This window comes from Squalius cephalus (assembly GCF_949319135.1).
Source record: "Squalius cephalus genome assembly, chromosome: 20".
Taxonomy (NCBI): domain Eukaryota; kingdom Metazoa; phylum Chordata; class Actinopteri; order Cypriniformes; family Leuciscidae; genus Squalius; species Squalius cephalus.
Window position 1 is genome coordinate 11,205,548 of NC_137141.1, and position 28,000 is coordinate 11,233,547.

General features: G+C 38.8%; 1 protein-coding gene across 7 annotated transcripts in view; it reads left to right on the forward strand.

The window, feature by feature from the left end:
- The window catches only part of cdc42bpaa (CDC42 binding protein kinase alpha (DMPK-like) a), a 76,431-nt gene that overhangs the window by 37,202 nt on the left and 11,229 nt on the right, over positions 1–28,000 (forward strand). For 2 of the 7 annotated variants that reach the window (XM_079853938.1, XM_079853943.1), the window contains exons 6-31: positions 4,068–4,161; positions 7,417–7,617; positions 8,261–8,512; positions 8,643–8,722; positions 9,860–10,020; positions 10,117–10,239; positions 10,494–10,627; positions 13,028–13,270; positions 13,345–13,455; positions 14,224–14,474; positions 14,759–14,864; positions 19,618–19,742; positions 21,266–21,371; positions 21,557–21,705; positions 22,440–22,531; positions 22,635–22,711; positions 23,016–23,054; positions 23,617–23,739; positions 23,984–24,061; positions 24,165–24,270; positions 24,351–24,487; positions 25,247–25,386; positions 25,480–25,561; positions 25,705–25,924; positions 26,424–26,486; positions 26,620–27,216. In XM_079853938.1, coding sequence (XP_079710064.1) covers positions 4,068–4,161; positions 7,417–7,617; positions 8,261–8,512; positions 8,643–8,722; positions 9,860–10,020; positions 10,117–10,239; positions 10,494–10,627; positions 13,028–13,270; positions 13,345–13,455; positions 14,224–14,474; positions 14,759–14,864; positions 19,618–19,742; positions 21,266–21,371; positions 21,557–21,705; positions 22,440–22,531; positions 22,635–22,711; positions 23,016–23,054; positions 23,617–23,739; positions 23,984–24,061; positions 24,165–24,270; positions 24,351–24,487; positions 25,247–25,386; positions 25,480–25,561; positions 25,705–25,924; positions 26,424–26,486; positions 26,620–27,216 — 3,890 coding nt within the window. Of the gene's footprint in view, positions 1–4,067; positions 4,162–6,264; positions 6,307–7,416; positions 7,618–8,260; positions 8,513–8,642; positions 8,723–9,859; positions 10,021–10,116; positions 10,240–10,493; positions 10,628–13,027; positions 13,271–13,344; positions 13,456–14,223; positions 14,475–14,758; positions 14,865–19,617; positions 19,743–21,265; positions 21,372–21,556; positions 21,706–22,439; positions 22,532–22,634; positions 22,712–23,015; positions 23,055–23,616; positions 23,740–23,983; positions 24,062–24,164; positions 24,271–24,350; positions 24,488–25,246; positions 25,387–25,479; positions 25,562–25,704; positions 25,925–26,423; positions 26,487–26,619; positions 27,217–28,000 lie in introns of all 7 variants that reach the window. The other 5 variants (XM_079853937.1, XM_079853940.1, XM_079853939.1 and 2 more) reach the window with 5 other exon arrangements.

A 28,000-nucleotide genomic window follows, 5' to 3' on the forward strand; every position in this document is an offset into this window, starting at 1 on the left:
TACATAAAACATTAGCCTTTCATATAAATTTGCATTTGTAGTCTCGCCGCAGCTGTGGTGACGTGCGTCGACTCGACAGAGCAGGAAACCAGCTCTAATCACATTTTAATGTCCTCCTGCTTCCCAGCGTTGTGTTTCTGTCAGGGCCTGTGTGTAGCATCCTTCATGTGAGAGGAAGATAAGTTTTTCTTTCAACACTTTGACTGGCTGAGGGGATGATGTTAGCTCCGGTGTTGTCAGGAGGACTGGGGTTTAGTTCACCTACTGGCAGGAGGGACGTCGACCTTGATCCTTAATCCGTCGAACGGATGATTATGTCATGTTGTTAGATGTATCTCACTAGGTTATATTCTTATATTTGACCTGTGAACTCATTAAAAATCTGAAAAAAAAACCTAAATTGTGTCTGTATATTAGTTATTAGACCAGTGTTATTTAATTGTTTACGTACTAATATAGTATTTATTATTATTATTTTTAATTAGCTTTTAAGATTTATTTTATTTTAATTTAAAAATTTTAGTAATTTTGTTATGTGCGTTTGTCATTTTTATTAGATTTCTTATATTTCTATTTAATATTTCTATTTATTTCCATTTCAAATTTAGTGTTCGTAATTTTACTACTTAAACTTATTTTAGTTAGTTGCCAAGGCATCATTTTAAGTTTTTTTTCTAAGTTTAAGTTTTTCATTTTTTGTTTTATTTCCGCTTTAATTTCAGGAATAATTTTTAGTTTAATAAAAGTTTTACAGGCCTCGACAAAAAGGACTGCCCGATGGCACCCGTGGGGCGTGAAAGACACTCGGGCCAGTTCACTTGCCCGATCGGGCCAGAGCTGCATCTTCACAGAATTTGATAATTTGCGGATTTTTTAGCCTTGCCAATTTAAATATTCAACTTTGGTATCCAGAGTACCATGTCTCACATCGCGCGAATACTCTTTCACGACTTCCTGAGCTTGCACGTTTATATTCACACAAAATTCTCAAATTGCCTGTCGAGTATCATCGTAAACGTAGTTGGTTAAACATTAAACGTTAACATGAGATACATGTGTAACAGTATATTGGGTCCGTGCAGCTCTTAAAGTGACAGCAGCCTAATTATCCTGCTGCTGTCTGTTTTTATGTTAATCAAACAAAAGAAAAATCGTTCACTGCTCTTGACTGAATAAATGTAATCTATATTTTTACAGTAAAGAAGACAATGCAGTGATATTTTATATTTGATTACTATTTCTGTACCCTACCTGAAAAGTTAGACCTACATGAAAAACCTGAAAATAACTGTTTATTTCATTTGTAAATGTTTGTTCTATTGTATTTATTTGTGCTATTGCTCGTAATATGATTATTAGTTATTATTTTATTACTGATAATTGTATTACTGTTTCCCGTTCTCAAACACTGTAGTTGGTTTGTGTTGTGTACATGTCGAGACGACGGTTTTCTGCGCTGCAAAAGCAAATTCTCTTTGTATGTACTTTCATAGGATGAGGTTGTGCAGAGTCAGTGGTTAAAATAACCTCAGCAATACAACAGCAGTTTAACGACTTTTGACGACTGCTTCTCAAATCTCAGCAAGGTCTATGTTTTATATTTGTCTAAAGAAGAAACTAAGGTCTTTTAAGTCAGTTCTCCTTTTAAGAAAAGTGGTATTTCACAAGCTTTGATTTGATGGCGTGCATGAGTGTTTAAGATATGAAATGTTGAAACTGTATTTTTCGAGTGTCATCACCATTTTCCTCTGATCCCAGAACAGACTCCAGGAGATCCTGATCTCGAGCACCAGATGAGTCATGTTAATCAGTATTGGTTTGCATGTGAACCGTTCCGCCTGTTCTCCTGAGGCGGCCTCCCTTCACAGTAGCTCTGCCTCTGTGGAAACATGGAGGGAAAGCAGCCGGAGAGGGGCGGAACAAATAAACACGGCCTCTAATGAGGCAATCCAAACCAGTGTCGTGCCCGTACCCACACACGGGCCAAATCCACACAGGTCCTCATCTGGGACAAATGTGAAGTTTCCGCTGCCGTATAAAGGATAAAATCAGTGATCCGATTCACACAGCTTGTAGAGACTCTTTAATGTGCCCAGAGAAGTGTTCCCTGTGAGGAAGTCTCCATGACTGTCCAGGCTTCCCGTGCTGATTTTTTTTGGAAGAGTCCCCAGTTATGACTATAAATTGTAGTAGACCACGAAAGTACTCTTTGTTTTCATTCCTTAGCTCTCAAATGGAGTCGCAGCAGGAGTGTTTTGAAGGGGACATTCCATGAAAAACTTTTTTTTTTTTATGTGAAATCCTCTATAGTTCACAACCCCAGTCTGCACTGAACATTTATTGAAACTAAACTGCAAAAATGAGGCATTCATATATTGTCATGGCTATGATGTCACAACCATGAGCACATTAAGGCAATAGTTCACCAAAAAAAAAAAAAATCCCAAACCCATATGACTCACTTTCTTCTGAATTTTTCATGCTGCTTTTTACATACAATAAAAGCATGATCAGGACTTCATTCACTTTAAAAAAAGTCTTTGTGCGAGGAAGCATTTGATATTTAGCTCTCAAATCTCTTGCATGCAAAAAGATCATAATGTACTCTACTGTTTGAAAGTTTGGGGTCAGTAAGATTTTTTTAAAAATGTTTTTGCAAGTCTCTAATGCTCAGCGAGGTTCTATTTATTTGATAAAAAATACAGTAAAAAATTAATGTTGGAGTGTAAAAGTGTTAATTTCTTTACTGACCCCAAACATTTGAATGGTAATGTAGGATGTTGTAGGTAATTTCCAAATGTCTAAAAGATGATGGAAAATGTAAATTTATGTATGTTTCAATTATGTTTAGGGTGAAGCATTTACTAATATTATAGCCTTGTCTTAACCAGGCATGAGTTTTTCTCGTAACCAGTAGACAAACCGCCACAAGCGACAGGAGGTTTTGTTGATTGCTTGGTTTCTATTTCAGTAGCAGTTTATATTCAGTTTGCACAGACTCATTTCTTAAATTTCAGGAATATAAAAATGCTGCAAAAATTGTAGAATATGATATACCTCAGTATCAAGTTTCCATCAGCTCTTAGTACAACTGTTTTCATTATAAATCTCAATAGGGCTTTTTACTATGGTTATTTAAAAAAAAGCTAAAAAACAACGACTGCCCATTGAACATTGTTACAGGATTCAGGGCCGTTTGGGTGAGATATTGAAGGAAACTCACCTCACGAGTGTTGTAGTAATTCATGTCTATACAAGGCACATGCTAACATTCACTCCGTCTTTATTACTGCTCCACGTCAACCCTCCTGGATCAAATTTACGAGGGGCGAACAAGAGCGTGAGCGTGAAAAAGAATAAGAACAGTGTGTGTTTCGCTCTCGCCTCGAGCGTGTTCTCTCACACATAGGTTCATATAAGCTGTAATGGAGACATGAACTTGCGACACTTTGATGCCTGTTTGTTTATGCTTCTAGTGCCGGTTTCCCCATGGGCAGGTCACAGACGGGGCAGAGAACACCTCTCATACCCTATTAAGACTAATCCTGCCCTGCAAATGACAGGTTCAAATCTCTGACCTCTGTTTGTTTTGACTTCCTCTCATAAGAGCTTGTGTTATGTGGAGTGGATGGAGGCTTTCTGTGTCACAGAGCCGTTTCCTCTGTGGCTCTCTCAGGAATAGAGGTGATTTACGGGGCGGACACAAGTCCCCACTGTGAAGCCCACTGTGAATTACTGCTCCGTCTCATTAAGAAGCTCTCTAAAGTCCTCTGGCTCTAAGCTGTAGCATGCCTCAAAAAATATTTTTGCTTCATGTAAACCAAATACAATAATAACAGCAATATTTACATTTACGTTAATGTATTTTTGCATGCACTCGTATCCGAAACAACTTGCTGTGCATTCAAAGAGTAAATGTGGTTCGTGTGTGTGTTCCCTGGGATTTGAATCCACAACCATGGCAGCTTTGAACATGGCTCATAGCAAATTCTTTCACATCAACATATAACATCTCAAATCTTTTATTGATTTTGTGTTAATGTGTCATTCTGTTTTCTCTCTGACAGAGACATCAAGCCAGATAACATTCTCATGGATGTGAATGGACACATTCGGCTTGCAGATTTCGGCTCCTGTCTTAAACTCAGGGAGGATGGAACGGTATGTATGTTAGCTGTTTGAATATCAGTGGATATGCAGACATAAGAGCACACCAGAAGATTAATCCTCATATTTCACAGGAGGAGGAAGTCATTGGGTTTGCTGTTTAGAGCTGATAATGCGTTTTAGTGTTTTTAGGGTTTTAATCTACACTGTAATGAGTCAGACAGATCTTGAACTTGAAAGCCTCACAACAGGAATGTGTAAATGTAAAAACAAAACATATTTATTTTAATGCAAAGCTCTCATCAGTGTTTCTCTAGCTCAACTGGTGCTACCAACACCAAAGTAATGGCATTGATTCCAAGAAAACATCCTAATAAAATGTCACTTACAGCATATGCCTCATGGGACTTAAAAAGTCTCCCGAGGCATTGCGAATTGCATAATCCATTACTGAAGATATATATTTTTAAATCACTAGGGAGAAAGTGAACGAGAAAATACTTTGGAATCAAGTCTATCTTATGCAGTGACATTGAGGATTTTTTTTTAAGTGTGATGTAAGTGTGTAGCTATTTTTTGGGATCAGTTTTGGGTTGGTTGTCCCATATTTTAGTTCACTTCATATCCCAACAATGTTTTGCCTCAATTACACTACTGTTTAAAAGTTGGGGGGCAGTGTTTTTTTTTTCTCAAGAAATGACTATTTTTATTTAGCAAGCACGCATCAAATTCATAAAGAAAACAAAAAAACTATTTAAAATAAATAATGTTCTTTCTATTATATTCAAGAATCCTGAAAAAAGTATCACGTTTTTAAAAAAAATCCACACAAATTAAGTAGCATAACTGTTTTGAACATTGATAACAATAATAAATGTTTCTTGAGCATCAAGTCAGCATATTAGAATTATTTCTGAAGGATCATGTGACACTGATGACTGGAGTAATTCAGCTTTGCCATTACAGGAATCAATTACATTTTAAAATATATTAAAATAGAAAACAAGTTATTTTAAATTGTAATAATATTTCCACAATATTTATGTTTTACTGTATTTTGGATCAAATTAATACAGCCTCGGTGAGCAAGAGAGATTAATTTGTTTTTGTTTTTTTAATCTTACGACCCCAAACTTTTGAATGGTAGTGCAAGTGTATCGGCATTTAAGGTTCTTAAAAATAAAGTCAGTTTCAGTGCATGTGTAGATTATTAGATTATTACTACACAGCTGAAGGCTGGAATACACTACACGATTTTTAAAATCCGAACAGATTTAAACCTAGGCATTGTTCACTTGCCTACTTTGTCAATGGTTACAGAGAAAAACTGGGCATTATACACTTGCCGGCTGAGGGTCATACACTACCAGACTTCGAACACAACAAACTCAACAGAAACATGTAGCTCATTGCTAAAAGACTCGTGGCAGATGAAACAAATGTGCAGGGATGACTGCAGTAGTATTTGTAGCGACTCTATGCGCTAAGTCGCCTAAGAAAAAAACAAGCCAAGCGCATTTGAATGCAGTATGGCCAGTATGGACACTATAGATTATAATGGGAGTAAGAGGTGATTGGCGCTATCAGTTGTTTTATCTGTGTGAATCAGTAGCGATGCATCATACATTACAATATGTTTTCTAAAATGGGCTCAAAATATCAAACGTTTCTATATCCTCCGCCAGGATGGAATCATATTCTGATGCTAAAAATCAGAGTCTGCATCCATCACACACTGTGCGATTTTCTGTGAAATCTGTCAACTCCGACTGGCGAAAAGACTTTCGGCAACTATTGTTGACTCATCTAAAAAAAAAACTGTGCAAAAGTTGTAGTGTATTCTAGCCTCAAAGAAAATGCTACAAAAAGAGTTTTATGTCATCTGACACATGCTCTTTCATCTAGTTTTCTGATGAGAAGGGCTTGGACAATAAATTGAGAGTTGTGCTTAACAAAAAAACAATTCTGTTGAAGAAATTGGGCTCCAGCTCAATCATGTAGGCACACTGTTTTAATATAAAATAATGGGAGACCCAGAGGACACCCTCGGTTTGAAAGGCAGTTTCTGATCAGAGTTGTATTTCAGAGTTGTCTTTGAAGAAGGGGTGAGTATTTCACTTGATCTGATATGTGCTGCTGTTTTCTGGCACGTCGCAGACAGCTCGGCTGGATATCCCCCCGACTTCTGACAAGAGCAGCGTGAGTGTGGTCTCTGCGTGTTCGCACGTGTGTGCCTAACTCTCTTCACATGTCCGTGTGTTTTCAAGTGTGTGTCACTGCCAGCGAGAGCAGCTAATTTACTGCCTCACTTCCACAAATTCTTCCAGCTGCACACATCTGCCACAGGCTGCATTACAGGCGGTTTCCGGCTGCTCAGCCCACTTAAACCCAGGCCAGGAAGCTCCAATCATCCCCCTTGTTCATTAGTGATATCTCTATCTCTTTTTTCTCTCTCAATGTGGTTTGTGCTCTGAGAGGTCTTTGTGTATCTGAATACTTTGAGCGACATGTTCCCCTAGGCCACGCCCACCTCTGCTGGCTGCAACCAATGAAATGGCTTGAGTTATTAATTTGCATTTTATAGTGATGAGTGTTGTGCCAATAAAGACGCATTTTCAGGGATCAGTTTGCCTTTCAGCCTTGTTCCCTGACAGGATGTGTTGTGATGTGATCTGCTCAGACAGACACTGAACCCCTCTCTGTTTCTGTTCTCAACATGCCAGGTCCTGAATTTTCCTGCAGTCGTAATAACAAACACCACAGTAAATAGATGAATCTCATGATACCTGTCAAAAAGACTGGCTATACTTAATGACAAAGAGAAAAGGAAAAAGAAAAGCCATGTTCTTGACAGGTTTTGTGAGATTCATGCAAATAATTGCATTCATGCAAAAAGTCTTTACCAGGCATCACAGCCCTGCAGGTAGAGACCTGACATTGTGTCATGAATTGACACCAGGATGCATTTCATATAATATAAAGTGTCTTTTTGATCCAAAAAATGTTAAAGTTTAAAAACCACTAGACAGACTATTAAAATGTAGCTAGACCCTTGACTAAATAGCAGTAAATGACTAGTGCAGTTTAGTACAGACATGACTAAGACAACAAAGCAGAAAATTCTGTATGGCTGTCAACCAGTTCCTTGTAAACTCGACTTTGTTTCCAAAGCAGAAATTAAGTGTAAATTAAACCAGTCCAATTAAGCTTACTAAATTGAGAATGTGTTCCAGTTTTGAGTGTAATATGCAGCCTTTTCTCCTGTTGAACTTTCCAGCATGCTCTTAAACTCGTTTTCTGTCATCACAGGTGCAGTCCTCTGTGGCTGTGGGCACTCCAGACTACATCTCTCCTGAGATCCTGCAAGCTATGGAGGACGGGAAAGGGAAATATGGCCCCGAATGTGACTGGTGGTCACTGGGCGTCTGCATGTACGAGATGCTGTACGGGGAAACTCCTTTCTATGCAGAGTCCCTGGTGGAAACGTATGGCAAGATTATGAACCACAAGGTATAGACTCATAGCAATGTTATTTTAAAACAATAATCCATGAAAGGCCATGCACTGCAGTGATTTTACAATGCTTAATGCTTTTTAGGCATAACACAAAGCTTTTAAGAACACCTTCAAAGAGGATCTATAAAGTTTTTTTACATTTCCAGCTTTCTTTAGTGTGTAATGTTGCTGTTTGAGCATGAAAAAAGATCTGCAAAGTCACACAGCACAAAGTTACTCCAAAGGGAGTTATTCTCAATATCAGGAAGCATTGTTTCTGAACTCCCTGAAACGCCTCCATTGTAGTCTTGAGTTTTCTTCCGGGAACAAACACATCACTATTCCTCATTTAAATAATTCCCGCCCCAAGGTATAGACAAAAAAAGGGACAAGGCTTGGTGGTGTGTTGAAACTTGCAGTTATGATAAAGGGCGTGATGTTTCTGAAACACGCTGGAAGCGGTTGACCAATCATCAAACATTCAAGCATGAAAACTTATTCTTGTAGACCCCAAAAACAAAATCAAGACTGTAAAAGGGCGTAATAGGTCCTCTTTGACACTGTAATGCAGAACACTTTTATAAAAGCAACAGCAATTGTGTCTCCAATATTGTGTCTTTTATTAAGTGGTTTTCTTTTCATACCTTGTTTCCCGCAGGAACGGTTCCAGTTCCCTGCCCATGTGACAGAAGTCTCGGAAAATGCCAAAGACCTGATCCGCAGACTCATCTGTTGCAGAGAGCACAGGCTAGGTCAGAACGGCATTGTGGACTTCAAACAGCACCCCTTCTTTTCCGGCATTGACTGGCAGAACATCCGCAACTGTGACGCCCCCTACATCCCTGAAGTCAGCAGCCCATCTGACACATCAAACTTTGACGTGGATGACGACTGCCTCAAGAATACAGCAGTAAATTGCACTTTTATTTTTGACCTACCTTAATGACGATCACACATTGTTGGGTTTGAACCCACAACCTTTGGGTTACCAACCCAGATCTTTTAGAGATGCTACAGCTTATGATCTCTGCTCTGTTTAGGAGACAATGCCACCTCCTTCCCACACCGCCTTCTCAGGACACCATCTCCCATTTGTAGGTTTCACCTACACCAGCAACTGGTAAGATATCACTGTAAAACTCATCTGAGGTGATCATGCTGGAGATGCAGGTTCAAATCCGTCCTGTTTAAAACAAAAATCAGCCCTAAAATTGATGATATCTTGACTCGTATAAGTCTCTAGTGCAGGAGTTCTCAACTCTGGCCCTTGAGGTCCACTTTCCTACACAGTTTAACTCAGACCATGATCAAACTCATGCTGCCTAAAGGTCTGCACAGGATTTAAACTTAAGCCCGAACCCGGCCCGTACCAGAAATCATTTAACCCGACCCGACCATTACGGTTATATTTTAAGCCAGAGCCCGACCAGAACCCGAGGTCCGTTTCTCACAGTAAATACCTTTTTTTTTATGCAATATGCTGTATTTTATGATTGCTTGCAACGATAATTAAAAAAATAGGCTAGATGTACAAACACCATTTCACCAAGGCACAGTGGCCCCCTCATCAGTGAGCACACAAGAAAAAAAAGAGAAAAAGCACGGATTTTCTTACGAGAAACAGTCACAAATTCCCCTGGAACTGAAACATTAAACTTCAAAACAAAGTTTGCGCAGTTGCACAACTATTTACACTAATACATCCTTCTCAGTACGAGTTATGAAGGAAGAGAACAGCATCGACAGTTGATGGTTTCAGCGCCGTCCTCTGATTGCGGTGTTGTGACTGAAATAGCGTGCGCGGGAGCACATGTGCAAAACAGTTTTGTAAGATGATATATGATAAAATAAAAATGATTCATATGTAATTTTACAAAACTGTTTTTGTGCTCCCGCGCGCACTATTTCGGTCACAACACCGCAATCAGAGGACGACGGTGCTGAAACTGCACGTAGGCTACTTTCTCTCTCGCGTTCTCACATAATTACGATCACAACACAGCAAGCAGCCAAGCACACGGCACGCATAGATATGTATAGCCTATATAGTTTTTCTAAGTTACAAACCCGAACCCGAGGCTATTCATTAAACATGAATAACCCTATTCATAACCCTGAAGACCTCGATTAGCTTGTTCAGTTGTGTTTGATTAGGGTTGTATCTAACCTCTGCAGGGAAGTGGACCTTGAGGGCCAGAGTTTGAGAACCCCTGCTCTAGTGTGATCATTTGACCCCTGACCCTGTTTTCCCCTACAGTACGCTGTCTGACCGCGGTTGCCTGCGGGAGTCTGTGGCACCTACGCAGATGGACGTGGGCGTGCAGCGAGGCCTGGAGGACAGTCTGGCTACTGAGGCGTATGAACGGAGGATCCGCCGTCTGGAGCAGGAAAAACTGGAGCTCAGTCGCAAACTACAAGGTGTCTGCACTCATGTCCTTAGCCTATTTTCTGCTGAAATAATCCCAGAGTTGTTAGTCTTTCTGGCTGACAGTCGTAATGTCTTCTGGTCCTCAGAGTCCACAAAAGCAGTTCAGGCTCTGCAGTATTCCAGCGGGGACGGGCCTGTTTCCTCCAACAAAGAGTTTGAGATCCGTGGACTGAAGGAGGAGATAGAAATGCTAAGGAAACAGATCGCAGGTAATCTCATATAAACATGAATCACACAAATTTAGCTTGATGTGACTAAACTTTTTGTCTATAGAGGTTTTACTAACAATTTTGATCAACATAAATTGCTGCTTTTTCTCATACCAAGAAATGCATGTTTGTTTTGCACATGACATTTACAGTTGTGTCTCAACTGAATCTCATAAATACACAATGTTTTTAATGTCTCACGTTGTTGTTTGTGCCCCTTCCATGTATTCTTGTCTCTCTCCTCCCCCTTTCAGATACAGGACAGGTGGAGCAGAAGTTAGAACAGACCAGTTCTGCCCGCAGGGATCTGGAAGACTCCTCCAAACAGATCCGATCTCTAGAGAAACAGCTCAAGAGCACGAAGCAGGAAAGAGATGACCTGCAGAAGGTACACAGCTTCACACAAGCAATGTCTCTCACTACAGATTTGTTTGAAAGCGCTGCATAATATCTCTTGAGAGGTATAATGATGTATTATGTTATGCTGTATGCATCTGTTTAATTTTCACTGATTAGAATAATTTAGTAGATGACAAAATTCACCTCAACTTTTGTTGAACTTCTAAAAATAGGCAACCACTGCAATATACCGTATAATAAATGACTCAAATGTTCAATAAATAAGTTTTATATTAATAAACAAGTTGGTATGAAAGTGTGTAAAATAATAATTATACATTTAAATTGAATATTAATTAAGTATTCAATCTTTATTTTTATTAATTGTAATAGATTGTTTTATTATTATAATTAGGAATGCACTGATACCACTTTTTCCAGAACGAGGCCAATACCAATACTTTCATTTTTGATACTCGCCGATACTAATACCTGTATTTTCATTGCATTTATAATTTTTTAAATATATTAGGTAGGGAATCCAAAAGAGTATGAATCATATTCATTGATTTAATTTGTTTAGCAAATAATATTTCCTTCAGCTATTTTCTTGCTTAATTATTCCTGTTAAAGCAACACTAAGTAGGATTTTTTACCTTTTATTTTTAATAATGTTTCCAAAATCGTTTCAGTGGTTCATCAAGTCGTAACAGGGTGAAAGGCACTTATGCCACCGCTTTGCGGTCCTTTATCTGGTATATCCACGCTATGTAAGATTGCCAGATCGGGTCGCGTTTCTGTAGTTCTAATGAGACATAAGAAAACTACAAATTTGACTTGCTTTACGGCAAACGTTACAATAGATTCCAAAGCCAGTGCTGGATAAACAGCGAGCGTGCGTGTGCGTGTGCGATAGTAGGATGCGGTAGGCTAAATTATTTACGACAGCGGTAATGGACAATTCCGCTTCCAACCTGTAGGGCGACCGCAGAGAAAAAGTTCCTTGGTGTTGCTTTAAAATGTATTGTACAAGCCTCTGTTACTTTCACTGTTCATTCTTTGCTCTATCATATTTTATCTTTCATTTAATAGCACAGCACAGCACATTTGTAGAGCTGCTTCAGCAGGGCTCAGTGCTAAGGATTTTATTTTATTTTTTACTGGTCTGGTTGGGTCACTGGTTCAAATGTTTAGATACCAGTGAAATATTACAATTTTGATACTACATCAAAAACTACTAGCCTAATTATTGTACATTGAAAACATTCCAAAACAAGGAAACAGTCAGTAATAAAATAAGAACAAATAACCAATTACAGATAGTACAAATAAATGCAATAAACAAAAAAACAACTGCTTTTCAGGTAGTTCTAACAGTAGTTTTCAGGTATAGAATTTGAATAAAGTAATCAAATGTAAAATAACACTGCATAGTCTTTACTGTATAAATTAAATATAGATTAATCTTTATTAATGTTACAAAAATCATTCAGTCAAGAGCAGTGTGTGATTTATTTGTCCTTTGTTGATTTGATTAATTTTAAAAACACTGCAGGCGGTTTATTAAGCTGCTGTCCCTTTAAGACCAAATGCACGGATCCAATATACTGGTACACATGAGTTTTATTTCTCAACTGTTCACTTAAGACATAACCAACTCGCAAAGACGGGTGTTTTTACATAATTTTGTGTGAATTCGTCAGTTCAACGCAAGAAGACGTGAAAGAGAATTCAGTGGCGTATTCAATCGCTGTCTGAGACGCGGCTTTCTGGGCGCACGCTTCGGATGTTTGTGCACAGTAAACTTTTTGTCCTGTAGATGTCTTGTAATAATGCAGGGAACCACTTGTTATAAATAAATCATGTTACAGTTCAAGTTTTTACTTCCATATACGTTTTAATTTGAATCGAAATTGACTCGTGTGTGCTGATCGAGCAATCAGCAGCCAAGAATGCGCTCTCTCCTTTTACCATCAGTTAACGTTAGTAATATGTGCTTCGTTTTACCTTCTTTGCTATTGCCATATCCGACCAAACTACAAACTTTCCAGTGATTCTGTGAAAAAGGGATATGCGATCGACAAGCTCGCAAGACTGAACTGCTGCACGCTCAATCCACTGCTCGTTTCGTTTATCAGCTCACGCACAGCAGCTATATAGGCGTAAATATTTCATTTGTTTAACATGCCATTAATTCAATACATCTCAGATATCTCCATTCTGCTCTCTGTTCGCTCTGTTGTCGGTTTTTCTTTGTCACAAGCAGTACGAACTGAACACGCTGCGTGGTATTGGTTGTTGGTATCGGAGCATATTAAAGAGTACGAGTACACAAGCACAGTATCACAGCATCATTATAATCCCTAATTATAGTGTATAATTAATACAGTTATTAATAGTTATTAATTAATTAATCTTTTGTACAACTTTGTTTACTGTTTGGCTATAGGGCCTGCAGGACTCCTCAGAGAAGCTGAAAGCTCAGGGGAAGGAGCTGAAAGAGGCAGACAGCCAGAGGAAAATGGCCATGCAGGAGTTTGCAGAGTTGAGCGAGAGGGTGACGGAGCTGCGGTCACAGAAACAACGACTCTCCCGACAGCTTCGGGACAAAGAGGAGGAGATGGATTCCCTCAATCAGAAGGTGGAAGCGCTTCGGCTGGATGTGCGCAAAGCTGAGCGGGCAAAGAAAGAGGTTAGTGTGGAGGAGAACGGCTGAACAGAGGAGTCTGTTTTTTACATGTGTAAACTCTGTGTCTGTGTGTGTAGATGGAGGCCCAGACTGAAGAGTGGTCTGCTGAAGCTCAGAAAGAGAAGAAGTTGAGGGAACGCAGTGAGCAGTACAGCAGACAACTGGAAGAAGAGCTGGATGGAATGAAGGTATGTGCACACAAACACACCTTTTCTCTGAAAATAAAGGTGTTACAGTGATTTTGCCACTGTTAAAGGGGGTTTTATGCACAATGCGACAAGCATGGAAAATTAAGAGTGCTTTGTGATGTCTGTTGGCTTGCTTTTATTAACTCTTTCCATGCCATTGACGGAAATCAAAAGACACGTGAAGAAGAAGCAGAAACAAGCCATATCATGTTAGCAGATGCATATGTAAAATAATGCGATCATCAACATTAAACAGCATATAAATCAAAACTGCCTAATATTACAGAATGAAATGTCACCCCAGGACGAGGTATATCATGTGCAACCTTAGTGATGGAGTTAGCGAGTTGATGGACTCGATCTAGTCCATCTGTGTTTTGATCATCTTTCTGAATCTGATCTGGATGTAGTCTTTGACAAAAATGCTTTTTTCTCAGCTTTTTGGTCAAAATGTTGCTTGTTTTATGAAACCTATTCAGTTTTTCTCACTTAAATCCTAAATAAATAATTAAATTGATTATTAGTAAAAATATTAAGTCGGTTGGAAAGTGTGCAAAATGTTAATTAATTAATTAGAAAATTAATATAGTGTTCTGTTAACACTATGATTCCATTGATTTAATTAGTAAATTATTTTATGTTGTGAGAAGGTTTTTATGCATGTACATCACAAAACATTCATTTGTCACATTTATTAATTTAATCTATCTTAAAATGATCTGTATACATGTTTCTGATAATCTCCTTTTTTTCCCCTGTGTCGTGAAGCAGCAGAAGCAGGTGGGCCGTTCTCCAAGCGTTGGGTCCTCTGAGCAGCACCAGGAGCTCAGTAAATTACGAGCAGACCTGGAGAAGAAGAGTCTGTTCTATGAGGAAGAGCTGTCACGCAGGGAACTACAACATGGCAACGAACTGAAGAACCTGAAGAAGGAGCTGCGGGAAGCAGAGGGACAGCAGCTCACCTTGAAGAAAGAGATCATGATGCTCAAAGACAAGCTTGAGAAGACCCGCAGAGAGGGGTACTGATCTTACTACATGTATTATTCAATGTATTATTCTACTTGATAAGTCTAAGGGCCAGAGAGGGTGGAAAATGCTGATTGTAAAACTAAATTACAATAATTTGTGGTGCAACGAACCTTGACTAACATTGTAAGTGGTCTTAAGGAAAAAAAAAAGAAATATAGTGTAGATCATGACCTCTTAAAAATAAGCTATGGAGTTTGGCTTGTGTTAGGATGTTGGCAGTGTGTGTTGGATGCTGAGTAACCCTGATGCTCAATAAATCATTTCACCCTCACAGTCAGAGCGAACGAGAGGAGTTTGAGACCGAGTACAAACAGAAGTACGAGAGAGAGCGAGTGCTGCTGTCAGAGGAGAACAAGAAACTTTCCAGTGAACTTGACAAGGTGAACATTCACACACTCCTATGGCTGTCACGATAACTGAGTGTCAACATGAAATGGGAGTTCAGCCTATTTACTTAATGCACTGATGCAGGTTATTTCAAAGAACAAATGTTTTTATAATCGTTCTTAAAAATGAAATAACTTGCTCTTAACTCTGAAATGACTTTGCTTTTCCATTGATGTCCCTTTGGCACTGCGGGCAATTGCATAATGTTAACCAATATCCAAATATCTATTTAGGCATTGTTTTAGGAAAGTCATATTGAGTGCTGCATGGATGACTTTTTTTTTTTTTTGCCTTCCTGTAAGTTAGCATCGCCCTGATTCCCTTGACGTTAAGACGATACGTTTTTTCCATTGGCTTTTGGATTATTGCAGAAAATAAACTCTGTGACCAACAAAAGTTTATGATTTTACATGCGTTGTTCATCAAGATAATTAGCACAAATGAACACTACTTTTATGAAATGTTAAGCCTAAAACAATCGTCAGAAGTAAAAAGCTAAAGCTAGGCTTTAAACAAACTACACCACGATCACATGACTTTAACGTCACCACCAATCTTTATTTCAGATCTACAACTTTTGTAGTTGTAGTTTGAGTTAGATTAGTTTGCAAGAGTGTGAGTATTAACAACGATGCTGTAAAAGTTAACTAAATGGGTTTTCCTGGTCGACATGACGACGTTTAATGTTCCCGACTGTCCCATTTAGCCACATTTAAGCAACCACCTTTTCAAATAAAAGCTTAAAAACTCATGAGCAGGGCATTACCGATCTATTTAATGTCATAGAATAAAACGTGAACTAGGGCTGCACGATATGAGGAAAAGCTGCGATGTGCGATAACATTGTTTAATATTGCGATGACGATATGACTTGCGATAAATTTTCAAATGTGAATGTTAGCTATAGCTAACAACAATTCCTGAATTTTTTTTTTTTTTTTTTTTTTAAATAGACATTGTAAAATAGAATATACTGTTCCCATGTCTTAGTGCTTTAATAGGTTATTTGCGTGATAGGTCAAACGTTTATTACCTGCCTGGATTACTATTTAGCGCGAGTGAGTGAGCGAGGGACAGTGTGTGTGTGCGCGCGAGTGAGTGAGTGAGCGAGGGACAGTGTGTGTGTGTGTGTGTGTGTGTGTGTGTGTGTGTGTGCGCGCGCGAGTGAGTGAGTGAGTGAGCGAGCGAGGGACTGTGTGTGTGTGTGTGTGTGTGTGCGAGTGAATGTTTGCGAGTGAATGTTTGCGAGTGAATGTGTGCGTGTGACGGCACGCGATGACTGGTCGGAAAGCAACGTGTAGTCTGACATGTTTCTTGTCCATGACACGACAAGATTTTAGGAGTCAAAATCGAGTAATCTGACACCGTGACTATCTTAACAGACACAAAAATCTTGTAATCTGAACCAGGTGTTATTCATCGTGTCAGGCTGTCTGTTGCGATGTGTTCATCGCGCGAGTTCATATCGCGATGACGATGAAAATTCGATGTATCGTTCAGCCCTAACGTGAACATATTATCATGTTAACCACAGAGACGTCATTTCAGGCATTTAACCGAACACCCATTCAAAGAAACCATTGACTTCAGGATGATAGAGCCAGAAGTGAAAATAGAAGTGCGATACAATCAGGTCTTGACACCTAATCATTTTCTCACAAAAACGTCACATTATCCACCTTATTCTGCTCAGTCTAAACAATGCGCGCTGCCATGACGACGACTCCGGTTGCCTACTTCCGTTCGTAGCGCTTGACCTGTACTAGCAGCGAGAGAATGAGTTCAAGCTCCTCATGTGCTGTTGTTATTTGTTTTAACAATTCAAAGAAGATTTCAAACTTTTTAGAAACTGAGTGTTTCGAGCATAAGATAAGAAGGAGATAATGCCCATGTCCGATTCCGTATCAGATGCATTCAATAAAGTAAACGTTTAGAGTGGTTAGCGTTAAAACTGAACTTCTCTCGCTACTAGTACAGGTCAAGCGCTACGAACCGGAAGTATGGAACCGGAGTCGTCGTTATGGCAGCGCCCATTGTTTAGAGCAGAATAAGGTGGATAGAAGTAAAGTCAATCTCAAACAGCATTTTTACATTGGCTTAAATTATATCTCACAATATTACACCAACTGAATTATCTCAGTGCCACTCATGTTGTTTTTTTTAGAGGGTGGTGAATATTGTCATCTTAAAAAGGTTGTTCACCCAAAATGAGAATTCTGTCATTTTCGCAGACTTTCGTTGATCTTCGGAACACAAATGAAGATCTTTTTGATGAAATCTGAGAGCTTCTGTCCCTCCATTGACTCCTACTCAACTACCTTTTTGACGCTTCAAAAAGTTCATAAAGAGATCGTAAAACTAATCCAAATGAATTGAGCGGTTTAGTCTAAATTTTCTGAAGAGACTTGAACACTTTATATGATAAACAGATTGAATTTAGGCTTTTATTCACATATAAACATTCATCAACTCACACATCAGTGATGGTAAATCACTGATGTGTGAGTTGATGAAGCTCAAGCATGTTTACTTGCCATGTGAGAACCAATGAGGTTCATTCTCGTGTTACGCAGGACGTTTGAGCTTCATCAAGAACCAATGAGGTTTGTTCTTGCGCGTCAAGCAGGTTCGGTTCTGTTTATGTCCGCTGATCAATGTTTATATAGGAATAAAAGCTTAAATTCAATCTATTCATCATATAAAGTGATTGTGTCTCTTCAGAAAATTTGGACTAAACCGCTCAATTCATATGGATTAGTTTTACGATCTCTTTATGAACTTTTTAAAGCGTCAAAGTGGTAGTTGAGTAGCTGTCAATGGAGGGACAGAAGCTCTCAGATTTCATCAAAAATATCTTCATTTGTGTATTGAAGATGAACGAAAGTTTTACAGGTTTGAGTAATTAATGACAGAGTTTTAATTTTTGGGAGAACTAACCCTTTAAGTCTTCTCGAATGACAGTCGACTGTGTTTGTCATGTTTATTGTTTTACAGTATTTTAGACATCCCTCAGATTCAAGTTAAACTGTTGGTGTGCAAACAATTTTAGCTACTGCATAAACTGTTTCATATAGTAAAACTACTACGATTTGAAAAATTTGTGGCATACCAGTATTTTTAGGCTTGGATACTATGACACTACTGTGGCTCCAGGATGCTGTGCAACACTAACACATCAGCCCACAATCCTGAAACCACAACCTCCAACTCTCATATTACTGAAGTCAAAGATTCCACTTCACTTTTGATGTGGTCTTTACGCTGAAGATGACAGGACGCTTTGCTTCTTAGTGGTCAGAGTTGATGCTTTTTTGTTAAAACCATTGATTAATTCTTGGGACCGTTTCTGAGCGCTTCAAATGGAGTGTAAAGCACACAGAGTGGTGCAAAAAAACACGCAAGAGATGTTTAGAGAAGAACCCTTGGAGGGCAGCACTCAGTTGTGAAAGAAAGAAAACATGCCGTTGCCATTTGCGGACTGAGTCTTTCCATGAGTGTGTTGAGCTGAAGATATGGTCCACCATGCCAATGTTTTACTGGGAAGTCAGTCAGCATCCTCCCCCCTGTGTAAGCACAGGGAAATATGCTGATCAACAGACAGGAATCTGGAACGGTTATCCCGAGGACCACTGCGAGGGTTCAGCACTCCGGTCAGAGCTTGGTGTTAAATGAAAATGTTGAATAATGCAAGTGTAATTATGGGGTGGTCAACCTCACCAGCTCTTGCTTAAGATAGAGAGCGCATCTAAATCAGAGTTGACTGGATAAATGTGTACTAGCAGACATGTTTACTGCGAAGTCAACTGAGGCATTGCAGACGGAGGGGGTCATGTTTATTCATGAGCGTTTGGTGGTTCTTAGTGGTTTAGGGGTGGAAATGTAGAGGGTATTAGAGGGACGTGGGTGGCTTTGCATGGTGGTCCATCCTGCAGGCTCTGATTCTCTGGTCCGTTTAATTACATCTGCCCCCTCAAATTGCCGTATTGGTTTGTGATTTTCTGAAATGATGATGGCGGCATGCTTTCGAGCCTGTTGTGTTAATTGGGTTGTGCAGGAGTAAAACCCTCAAATGAGGATTATTTTCTGTTTACTGAAATTAAATGTATAGCTGGGTTAGGGATGTGCTAAATGACATTTTCAGAATCAAGTCTGTGGGTTGACTGAATGACTATTTGTTTATAAGAAAGTACTGTATAATCTTATCCGTTCTTGCATTCAAAAACATCATTGGGGTCGGTAAAGGTTTATGCTTTTGAAAGATCTATTTTATGCTCACCAAAGCTGCATTAATTTGATCAAAAAGAGAAAAACAATATTATTGTGAAATATTATTGCAATGTACATTTCTACTTTTGCAACTTAATAACTTTCTATTTTGATATATTTAATTTATTCCTGTGATGCAAAGCTAAATTTTCAGCATCATTACTCCAGTCTTCAATCACATGATCCTTCAGAAATCATTCTTCTTATGATCTCTCTCATTGTTGAAAACAGTTGTGCTGCTTAATATTTTTGTATAAACCGTGATACATTTTTATCAGAATTCTTTTACGAATAGAAAGTGTAAAAGAAAAAACAGCATTTATTTGAAATAGAAATCTTTTGTAACATTATACATGTCTTTACTGTCACTTTTGATCAATGTAATGTGTCCTTGCTTAATAAAAAGTATTAATAAAAAAAAAAAAAAATCTAAACTTTTTAATCTGTAGTGTATTTAATAACATCTTTTATTGTGTGTAGACGATGTCCTCGTTTGAGAAGTTGAGCAGCAGTAACAAACAGCTGGAGGAGGAAATGAGAGAACTGGCTGATAAGAAAGAGAGTGTGGCCCACTGGGAGGCCCAGATCACAGAAATCATTCAATGGTGAGAAACGCACACATGCTTTTACCTTGCTGTCTAATCACGTTTTAATCTGGAATCAGTCTTAGACTTTATTCTGATGTATCTGATCATGCTTAGATTCAGAGAAAACTGATTTATTGTCAAATAAAAAATAAAAGCCATTTTTCAGTTCCATTGTTAGTGTAATGTCTTTGCTGGTTTACATTACAGGTCCCTATGTAGTCTTCTGAGGTGCTAAACACAAACTCATTACTAGAATGGCCTAGTGTGCTATATAATGATATTTATCAAATGTTAATTTAACAATAAAAATCAGAGGAATTCTCCACAAGACGTGGGCGTTTTTTTTTGCCCTCAAACGATGGTACATTTTTGACCCTGTTGTAGGCCAGACAAACCCTGAACTTAAGAAGCAAATATACACTGCCGGGCCAACAAAAAAAGTCGCTGTTTGGAATTAAATAGACAAATGCTTAAGAGTCAATGATTGGATCATTGTTGCTGTGATTATTATGTTTATATCATGTTATGTGTTTGGCAACAGTTCTTCTAACCCTAATTGATGGAGTTTGTAGCTTTTCAATTCTTAAACAGCATGTAGGAAGAAACATCATGGCCATATTCCAGGAGGACAATGTCAAGATTCATCAGGCTCTTGATGGAAATAAATGTTGAGATGTTATTTCTATCAAGAGATGCATACATTTTTGGTCAAGATCTTGTACATGGTTGTTTAAGAAATGAAAAGCTACACACTCCATCAATTAGGGTTAGAAGATCTATTTCCAAACATAAAACATACTAGAAACATAAGAATCACTGCAATAATGATCCAATCATAGACTCTTAAGCATTTGCCTTTTTTAAATTTTTTGGCTGGGCAGTGTATATTATAATTTCTTTATAACAAGCTTTTTTTCTTTTAATTAGCTTTTATTAGCTATTTCCCAGAAATTTTATCCCCAAGAGTAGCTATTTCAAACATACACAATCAGTTTGCATTTCCAAAACAAATTGACTTGTGTTTTTAGAAAAATTATTTAAAAAAATAAAAATGAATGCACTAATGCATCAGTTCATTTGGCAGTATATACAAATCTAGACCTTAGACCCAAAGTGCTGGAGTGTAGGAATGATCTGAAAAGAGTAGGATGGGGACAAATTATTAACCTTAGCAGCTTGACTAATGAATATTAATTATGCGACATAACATTTGCCCAGTAGTCCTGGCTGAAAGGCAGATTAGTAGGAACTAGCCATAAAAGATCACCACTTTCCTGTTCATTCAGTCCATTGCTTGAAACCTCTGCTTGAAAAGCTTCTTCTTGGTTTTAAAATCATGGCTGCAAGGCTGAAAATTCTAAAATGTAATAAAAAAGTAAAATAATGGTTATTAAGCTTGCTACTCCTCTGCATAATTGTAATTCAATGTTTGTTCACTTCTGCTTCTTTGGCACCAAACCTTTGGTATTTGCGTGGCCGTGGGGCCACCTTGTGGTCATGTTTGGTAAGGGTGGTTCTGAACATCTGTTTTTCTCTCTCAGGGTCAGTGATGAGAAAGATGCTCGAGGATATCTGCAGGCTTTGGCTACTAAGATGACAGAAGAACTGGAAGGCCTGAGGAACACCAGTCTGGGTGCACGTGCTACTGTAAGAGAACTAAACTTTGATCTTGACTGTTAACTTAGTGCTTAGTTTTAGGAATGCATTTTAGCATGAGTTAAGAGTTTATTCTAAACATTGACTTTTTTTAATTTAAAGGATTTCAATGGCACCAAATCTTACTGCATTGAGTCCCAGTAGATGTTTAATTCTCTTTTCTTCTGGTTTTCCAGGACATGCCATGGAAGATTAGACGTTTTGCTAAGCTGGACATGTCTGCCCGTCTGGAGCTGCAGTCTGCATTGGATGCCGAGATTAGAGCCAAACAAACCATCCAGGATGAGCTCAACAAAGTCAAGACGTCCCATATGGCCACTGAGTGGTAAAACACACATCTCTCCTTTAAAGCTTGCAGTAGGACGTACCTGTTGGTACATCAGGAATTGAGTTGATAGGTATTAACAAGGACTTTAGATATACAAAGATGATGCACTTGTATTATGAATGGGAGAAAGTTCAACGCGCAATATGGCGGAATAAATCCCGCCTTCTAAGTAAAAGAGGCAATTGCCAATTGGCAAAGTCATTGGGTCACTGCAGCTGCCGTTAGAAGCTCCGGTTGCTATAAAAACAGTCATGTTCTGAGACATGTGCTTATGTGACTGCATTGGCTGCTCCAGCATGAAAAATTATTTTTTTTTGTCATGATTTGAGCATTTAGAAACAAAATTTATGAGACCGTTGTTGTCAGATTTCATTGGTGATTTTAAATATGAAATATAATCGTAAGCTTGGTGAACAGCTTTGGAGAATTTCCTCATTCAAAGAGATAGGAGCTGCACTTGCATGACTGAAATAGCTGCCTGAGAGGCGTTTCAAAGATGGCCGCCGAGTCAAATGACTTGCCTAAAAGGGACTTTGGTATTATCTTGTTGACAATCCAGTGAATAGCTGGTAAGAATCCCAAATAATGGTCAACCGATATGGGTTTGACCAATGTAATTCAGTAAAAGGTTAATTGACCAGTGGCCAGCAATGATGATCTAAAAATGGCCATATATTGGTGAATTAATCAGGTTATGGTCATTACATTGTGTCTGATTCTGTTCTGCACAGTAAGCTGGACGACTTGGAAAAGAAGAACCAGGACCTGCAGGCAGAGATCCAGAGGCTGAAACAGGAAACTGAGAATCTGCGATTGTCTAAAGGTAAAAGCCTGAACATTTGAAATCAATCAGGCAGAATTTCTTGATATTTTAGATGGTGTATATGTTTGTATGGGAAATTTAAGTCATGTTATGTGTTACATAGGGGTCAAGCACCAAGACTCCCAGAATTCCTTCCTGGCCTTCCTCAATGCTCCAACCTCCACCCTGGATCAGTTTGATGTAGGTGTTTTGAAACAGTGGCATGTGGCTTCATTAATTCATTCTGTCTGCTTTTTCATTTGTAAATCAGAAAATAATGATTTATTGATATTTATGTTTCCTCTTATATTCTCTGTCTTTACATGGTTTACTGTAGATTAAATAACTGGCTGAAATACGTTCTCGATTATTACCTCTGGGCTTTTGAGTCTGTAATTTTAAAATCGAGTAAATGTGCAAATCCTTTTCTCCGTGTTCATATATTGTTTGCTCTCTTTTTATTTATTTCTCTCGTTGTATCTGTCTGTTTTTGTCTGTGATGAAGCGCTCCACTGTCTCTGGGCCATCCGGCAAAGGCAGACGTGTAAGCTCCTTTTGTTGTGCTTGGTGCAGTGGTTCATCTCTGTTGGTTTGATTGTGTGACTTTGATGCATGTCTGCGGTCTGCTACTGCATGGCAGAAGCGACATATCCACACTTCCCAGAGGGTCTTTCATGTGCACAGAGGGTCTTTCAATGTGCAGGTTCTTCATCATGAGCATTTGGACTGCAAACTGACACTTTCTGTATCTAATACATATGCAAATATTTTATTTCAACTTCTAACTCACTTTTGCATATAATTGCTGTTGCTAAACTACTGTGAAGCTTGTTGTGAAACAGACATGAGTTGTTTGCATTTCAGATTTCTCTACATTCTCGGTTCTTGTTCCTTTCAAGCATCATTGATGTGTTGTTTGGGTCTTGTTTGAGTCTGTCCTGTCAAAATGTTGCTAATGTGCATGATGTTGTTTCAAAGAGTCAGTTGTTATGTTTAGCAGGCATGTCTTGGGTCTGAATGCATTATGCTTTCCATCTGCTGCTCATAGTTCATAGTACAGCTGGATCGGTTCTCTAAATGTTTCCTTTCTCTAACCTTCTCAATAGATTGATTCCATCGATAACTTCAGCCTGTCCAACACACCATCCCGTGAGGAAGATGGAAGATCCCAGGTCACGTCACACTCTCGCTCGCCCTCAACTACCAGCGATTTGCAGGAGTCTCAAGAGGTGACTTCACAATGTCTGATCCCTTTAGCAACACTAAAACTCAGAAACTTAGTCCATTTAACTGCCATTTTGGATGAAACTTAACACAGAGCTTGTTGCAGTGCATTCAGGGATTGCCTTATCCAATGCAGACACATAAGTAGCCACCTTAGAATGTGGTCAGAAGCATGTGGTTAGATGCCTTATAGGGCTGTCGTCTAGGTAGGGAGCATGTTGTGACTAATAGCCGTGACTATGTTTCCAGCAGGTAGATCAGCCACAACGAGGCGCTCAAACACCCGTTCGATCAGGATACAGTAGCTCTGGTCAAAGCACACCTAAAGTAATTCATTTTCCTCACATTCTACAACTACTTTCATATCAGCCGGTCAAACATATCTTATGTTTTGTAATTTTTAAATTTTCTAAATTGCTTATTTTTTTAGCCAAAGGCCCATCAATTCGTGGTGAAAACCTTCAATACGGCCACTAAGTGTAACCAGTGTACTTCTCTAATGGTGGGAATCATTCGGCAGGGCTGTACGTGTGAAGGTAAGGGCTCAGCTGAGGTTGTCATGGAAATGGTAAATGACGTTAAGATTGGCATTCATCTTGTTCTCCTCCTCCTGCAGTCTGTAATTTCTCCTGTCATGTGACGTGTGCGGACAAAGCTCCTGCCGTGTGCCCGATCCCACCGGATCAAACCAAAGGACCGCTGGGTATCGACCCCCAGAAGGGCATCGGCACAGCTTATGAGGGCCACGTCAAGGTTAGAAGCTTTAGTTTAAATCCTAATTACATTTTTGTAATCAAAACTATTACTGTTAATATTACTATTAGCAGATAAACTTTATCTTCCTGAAAAATGGACTAGGATTCATTTATAATTTCAGCCTATAATGTTTTAGCTTTAAAAATAGTCTGTCACCAAAGGCAATATTGCTGTACTTATAATATAAATAATATATATAAATAAAAGTATAATATAATATAACATAACATAATATAATAAAATATTATTAAAGTGATAGTTCACCCAAAAATGAAAATTCTGTAATAAATTACTCCCCCTCATGTTGTTCCAAACCCGTAAGACCCGTAAGAACAAACCTCATTGGTTCTTGTGGAAGCTCAAACATGCTTGCGTAACACGAGAATGAACCTCATTGGTTCTCTCATGTCAAGTTTATATATAAAAGCCAAAATTCTTTTCATCATGTAAGCGATCGTGTCCCTTCAGAAAATTTGGACTAAACCGCTCAATTCATATTTAGTTTAGCTATCTCTTCATGAACTTTTTAAAGCGTCAAAGTGGTAGTTGTGTAGCTGTCAACGGAGGGACAGAAAGCTCTCACATTTCATAAAAAATATATTCATTTGTCTCCCGGAGAACGGGTTTGGAGCGACATGAGGGTGAGTAATTAATGACAGAATTCTCATTTTGGTTGAACTAACCTGTTAACCCTCTATTTTGGACAGTTTTGTTTTCAGTTTATTTGAGAACTAATTCTGAGATCTTTTCTTTTAGGTGCCGAAACCATTAGGTGTGAAGAAGGGGTGGCAGAGGTCCATCGCTGTGGTCTGTGACTTCAAACTCTTCTTATATGATCTCCCAGAGGGCAAAGCTGCTCAGCCTGGTGTCACGGTGAACCAGGTTATTGACATGAGGTCAGTGAGAACTTCAAAACAAACATCTGGTCCTGTCTTTGACTCTAATGACTGTGTTTGCATGACATCTAAATCGTTCTCTTTGTTTCCTAGGGACGAGGAATTTTCAGTTAGCTCAGTTTTGGCATCAGATGTCATTCATGCGAACAGGAAGGACGTTCCCTGTATCTTTAGGGTGAGTTGAACATGATTGTACAATATTTTATTTACATAAGTTCATATTGGTAACATTAGTATTGTACTGCAATTTTAGAAAATTCTTTTGTGCCTGTGTTCAGTGATAAAATCTGAAGTTGTTGTCCTCTTCCTCTCCTGCAGGTGACAGCGTCACAGCTCTCCTCATCCAGCAATAAGAAATGCTCCATCTTGATCCTGGCCGACAGCGATCAGGAAAGAACCAAGTGGGTCGGGCTGCTGAACGAGCTGCACCGCCTCTTGAAGAAGAGCAAACTTAAAGAACGCTTTGTTTACGTCCCTAAAGAAGCGTATGACAGCACACTGCCTCTCATCAAAACCACACAAGCTGCTGCTATTATAGGTACAATCCACCACGTCCCAATAATCTTAGGTTTATAATGTTAATGTCAAGGTTTTTTATTACATAACAATCATTAAGACTTCCATATTTATATAATCTCTGATGTGATTGGCTAACCTCTTCACATGTGAAATGAGTAGATATCTGCTCGCCTTGTGTATGTGAGCGATCATATGTTAAAGGGATAGTTCACCCAAAAATTATAATTATATTTACTTTATAAATAAATATATAATGATATTTAATAATATAATGATATTTAAAAATATAATTATAATGTGTGTAAAATAATATTATATAATAATATATAAAGATATACTGCTGAATTTTTATATAACATTTATTAATTCTTTGAATTCCCGTACTTCAAAAGAGCAAGAAAAATCCTCTTTAATATAACAACAATTTAAGAACCGGTCCGCACTGGTCCAACTCAATCCAGCGTAGCTTTATCAAACTGCTTTCTGTTTATTTTAACTACACTTCTATTTATCCACAGATCATGAGAGGATAGCCCTGGGCAATGAGGAAGGGCTGTACGTTATTCATGTTACCAAAGACGGTAAGCATAATTAAAAGCTTTATCTGCGTTTACTGTACTTATCTGTTGCGTTTACACTGTATTTTTAGACATCTTACTGCATTCTTTGATGTTAATACAAAGCCTCTTATTGTTTATATATTCCTATTCACAGAGATTATCAAGGTAGGAGATAAAAAGGTCCATCAGATTGAGCTAATCCCATCAGAACAGTTGATTGCTGTGATATCCGGTCGTAACGGCCACGTTCGACTCTACCCAATGGCGGCCCTAGATGATCGAGATGCCGAATTCTGCAAGATAGCGGAGACCAAAGGCTGCCAAACTCTGGTTTCGGGTACAATCAGACACGGATCTCTCACATGCCTTTTTGTGGCCATGAAAAAAACTGACAAGGTGATCATCTATGAGCTCAACAAGAGCAAAACACGCCATCGGAAGCTGCGGGATATCGTCGTCCCAGGATCAGTGCAGTGGATGGGTCTCCAGGGCGACAAGCTTTGCGTGGGCTTCCACTCCGGGTTCGTGCGCTTCAATCTTCAGGGGGATGGAGCGTTCAATAGCCTCCTTCACCCTGACGATCACACCCTGGCCTTCATCGAGCATCTGAGCCTGGACGCTCTCTGCCTCGTGGAGATCTCCAGTAAAGAGCTGCTCTTGTGCTTTAACAGTATCGGTGTGTATGTGGACTGCCAGGGCAGACGTTCACGACAACAGGAACTGATGTGGCCGGCTAAGCCCACCTCATGCCGTGAGTGACGATTGGTCTTTCTGTTCTGATTATCATGGCTTGTGTTTACTTGTTTACAGTGTGATAGTACCAATCAACAAAATTGGATGAAATTACTGCACTTGAAATGTATTATTGTAGCTTTTACAATATTGTAGCTTTTCAAAAAAAAAAAAAAAAAAGGCAAAGATATTATTGCTGAAATGGTTTTATAATATAATTGATATATGTACAGTATTATATAGTGGTTTAAAAACAAGTGATTTTGGATCATTCGCTAAATGCTGCTTATGTAGCCTAGTGTTACCTTCCCCTAATCGTCTAGGGGTCGGGAGGGGAGGTAACAAATATAAAAATAAAATAAAAAGCGAGCACACACTTCAATCCTCTGTCCCAGAGTGAAGACGACACCAGAACATGTATAAATCAAAGAAAAGATTTTATTTACAAAAAAAGATACCAAAAGAAAGTACAAACCATAATTAGGGAGCAATGGCTCAGGGGAGAGCAAGGCCTAAAATAACAAACAAAACAGCCCACTACCTAAATTTGGGAGGAGTCCTAACTAACCTAAGAAAGATTAAACACAAAGAAATAAACATAAAATTCCCTCCACTCCCTTGCTACACACACAAAAAAAAGGGACAAAAATAGTATTTAAAAGAAAAAGGTGCTCACCCCCTACAGCTTCCCTCACAACGGTAGTTACTAAACAGTTTAACAAAGACACAATACCTTCTGCTTCATTTTTTAGTTGTAGTGAGAACAAGATCACTGAACACCAGCCACTGCTAAACTCAGTTAG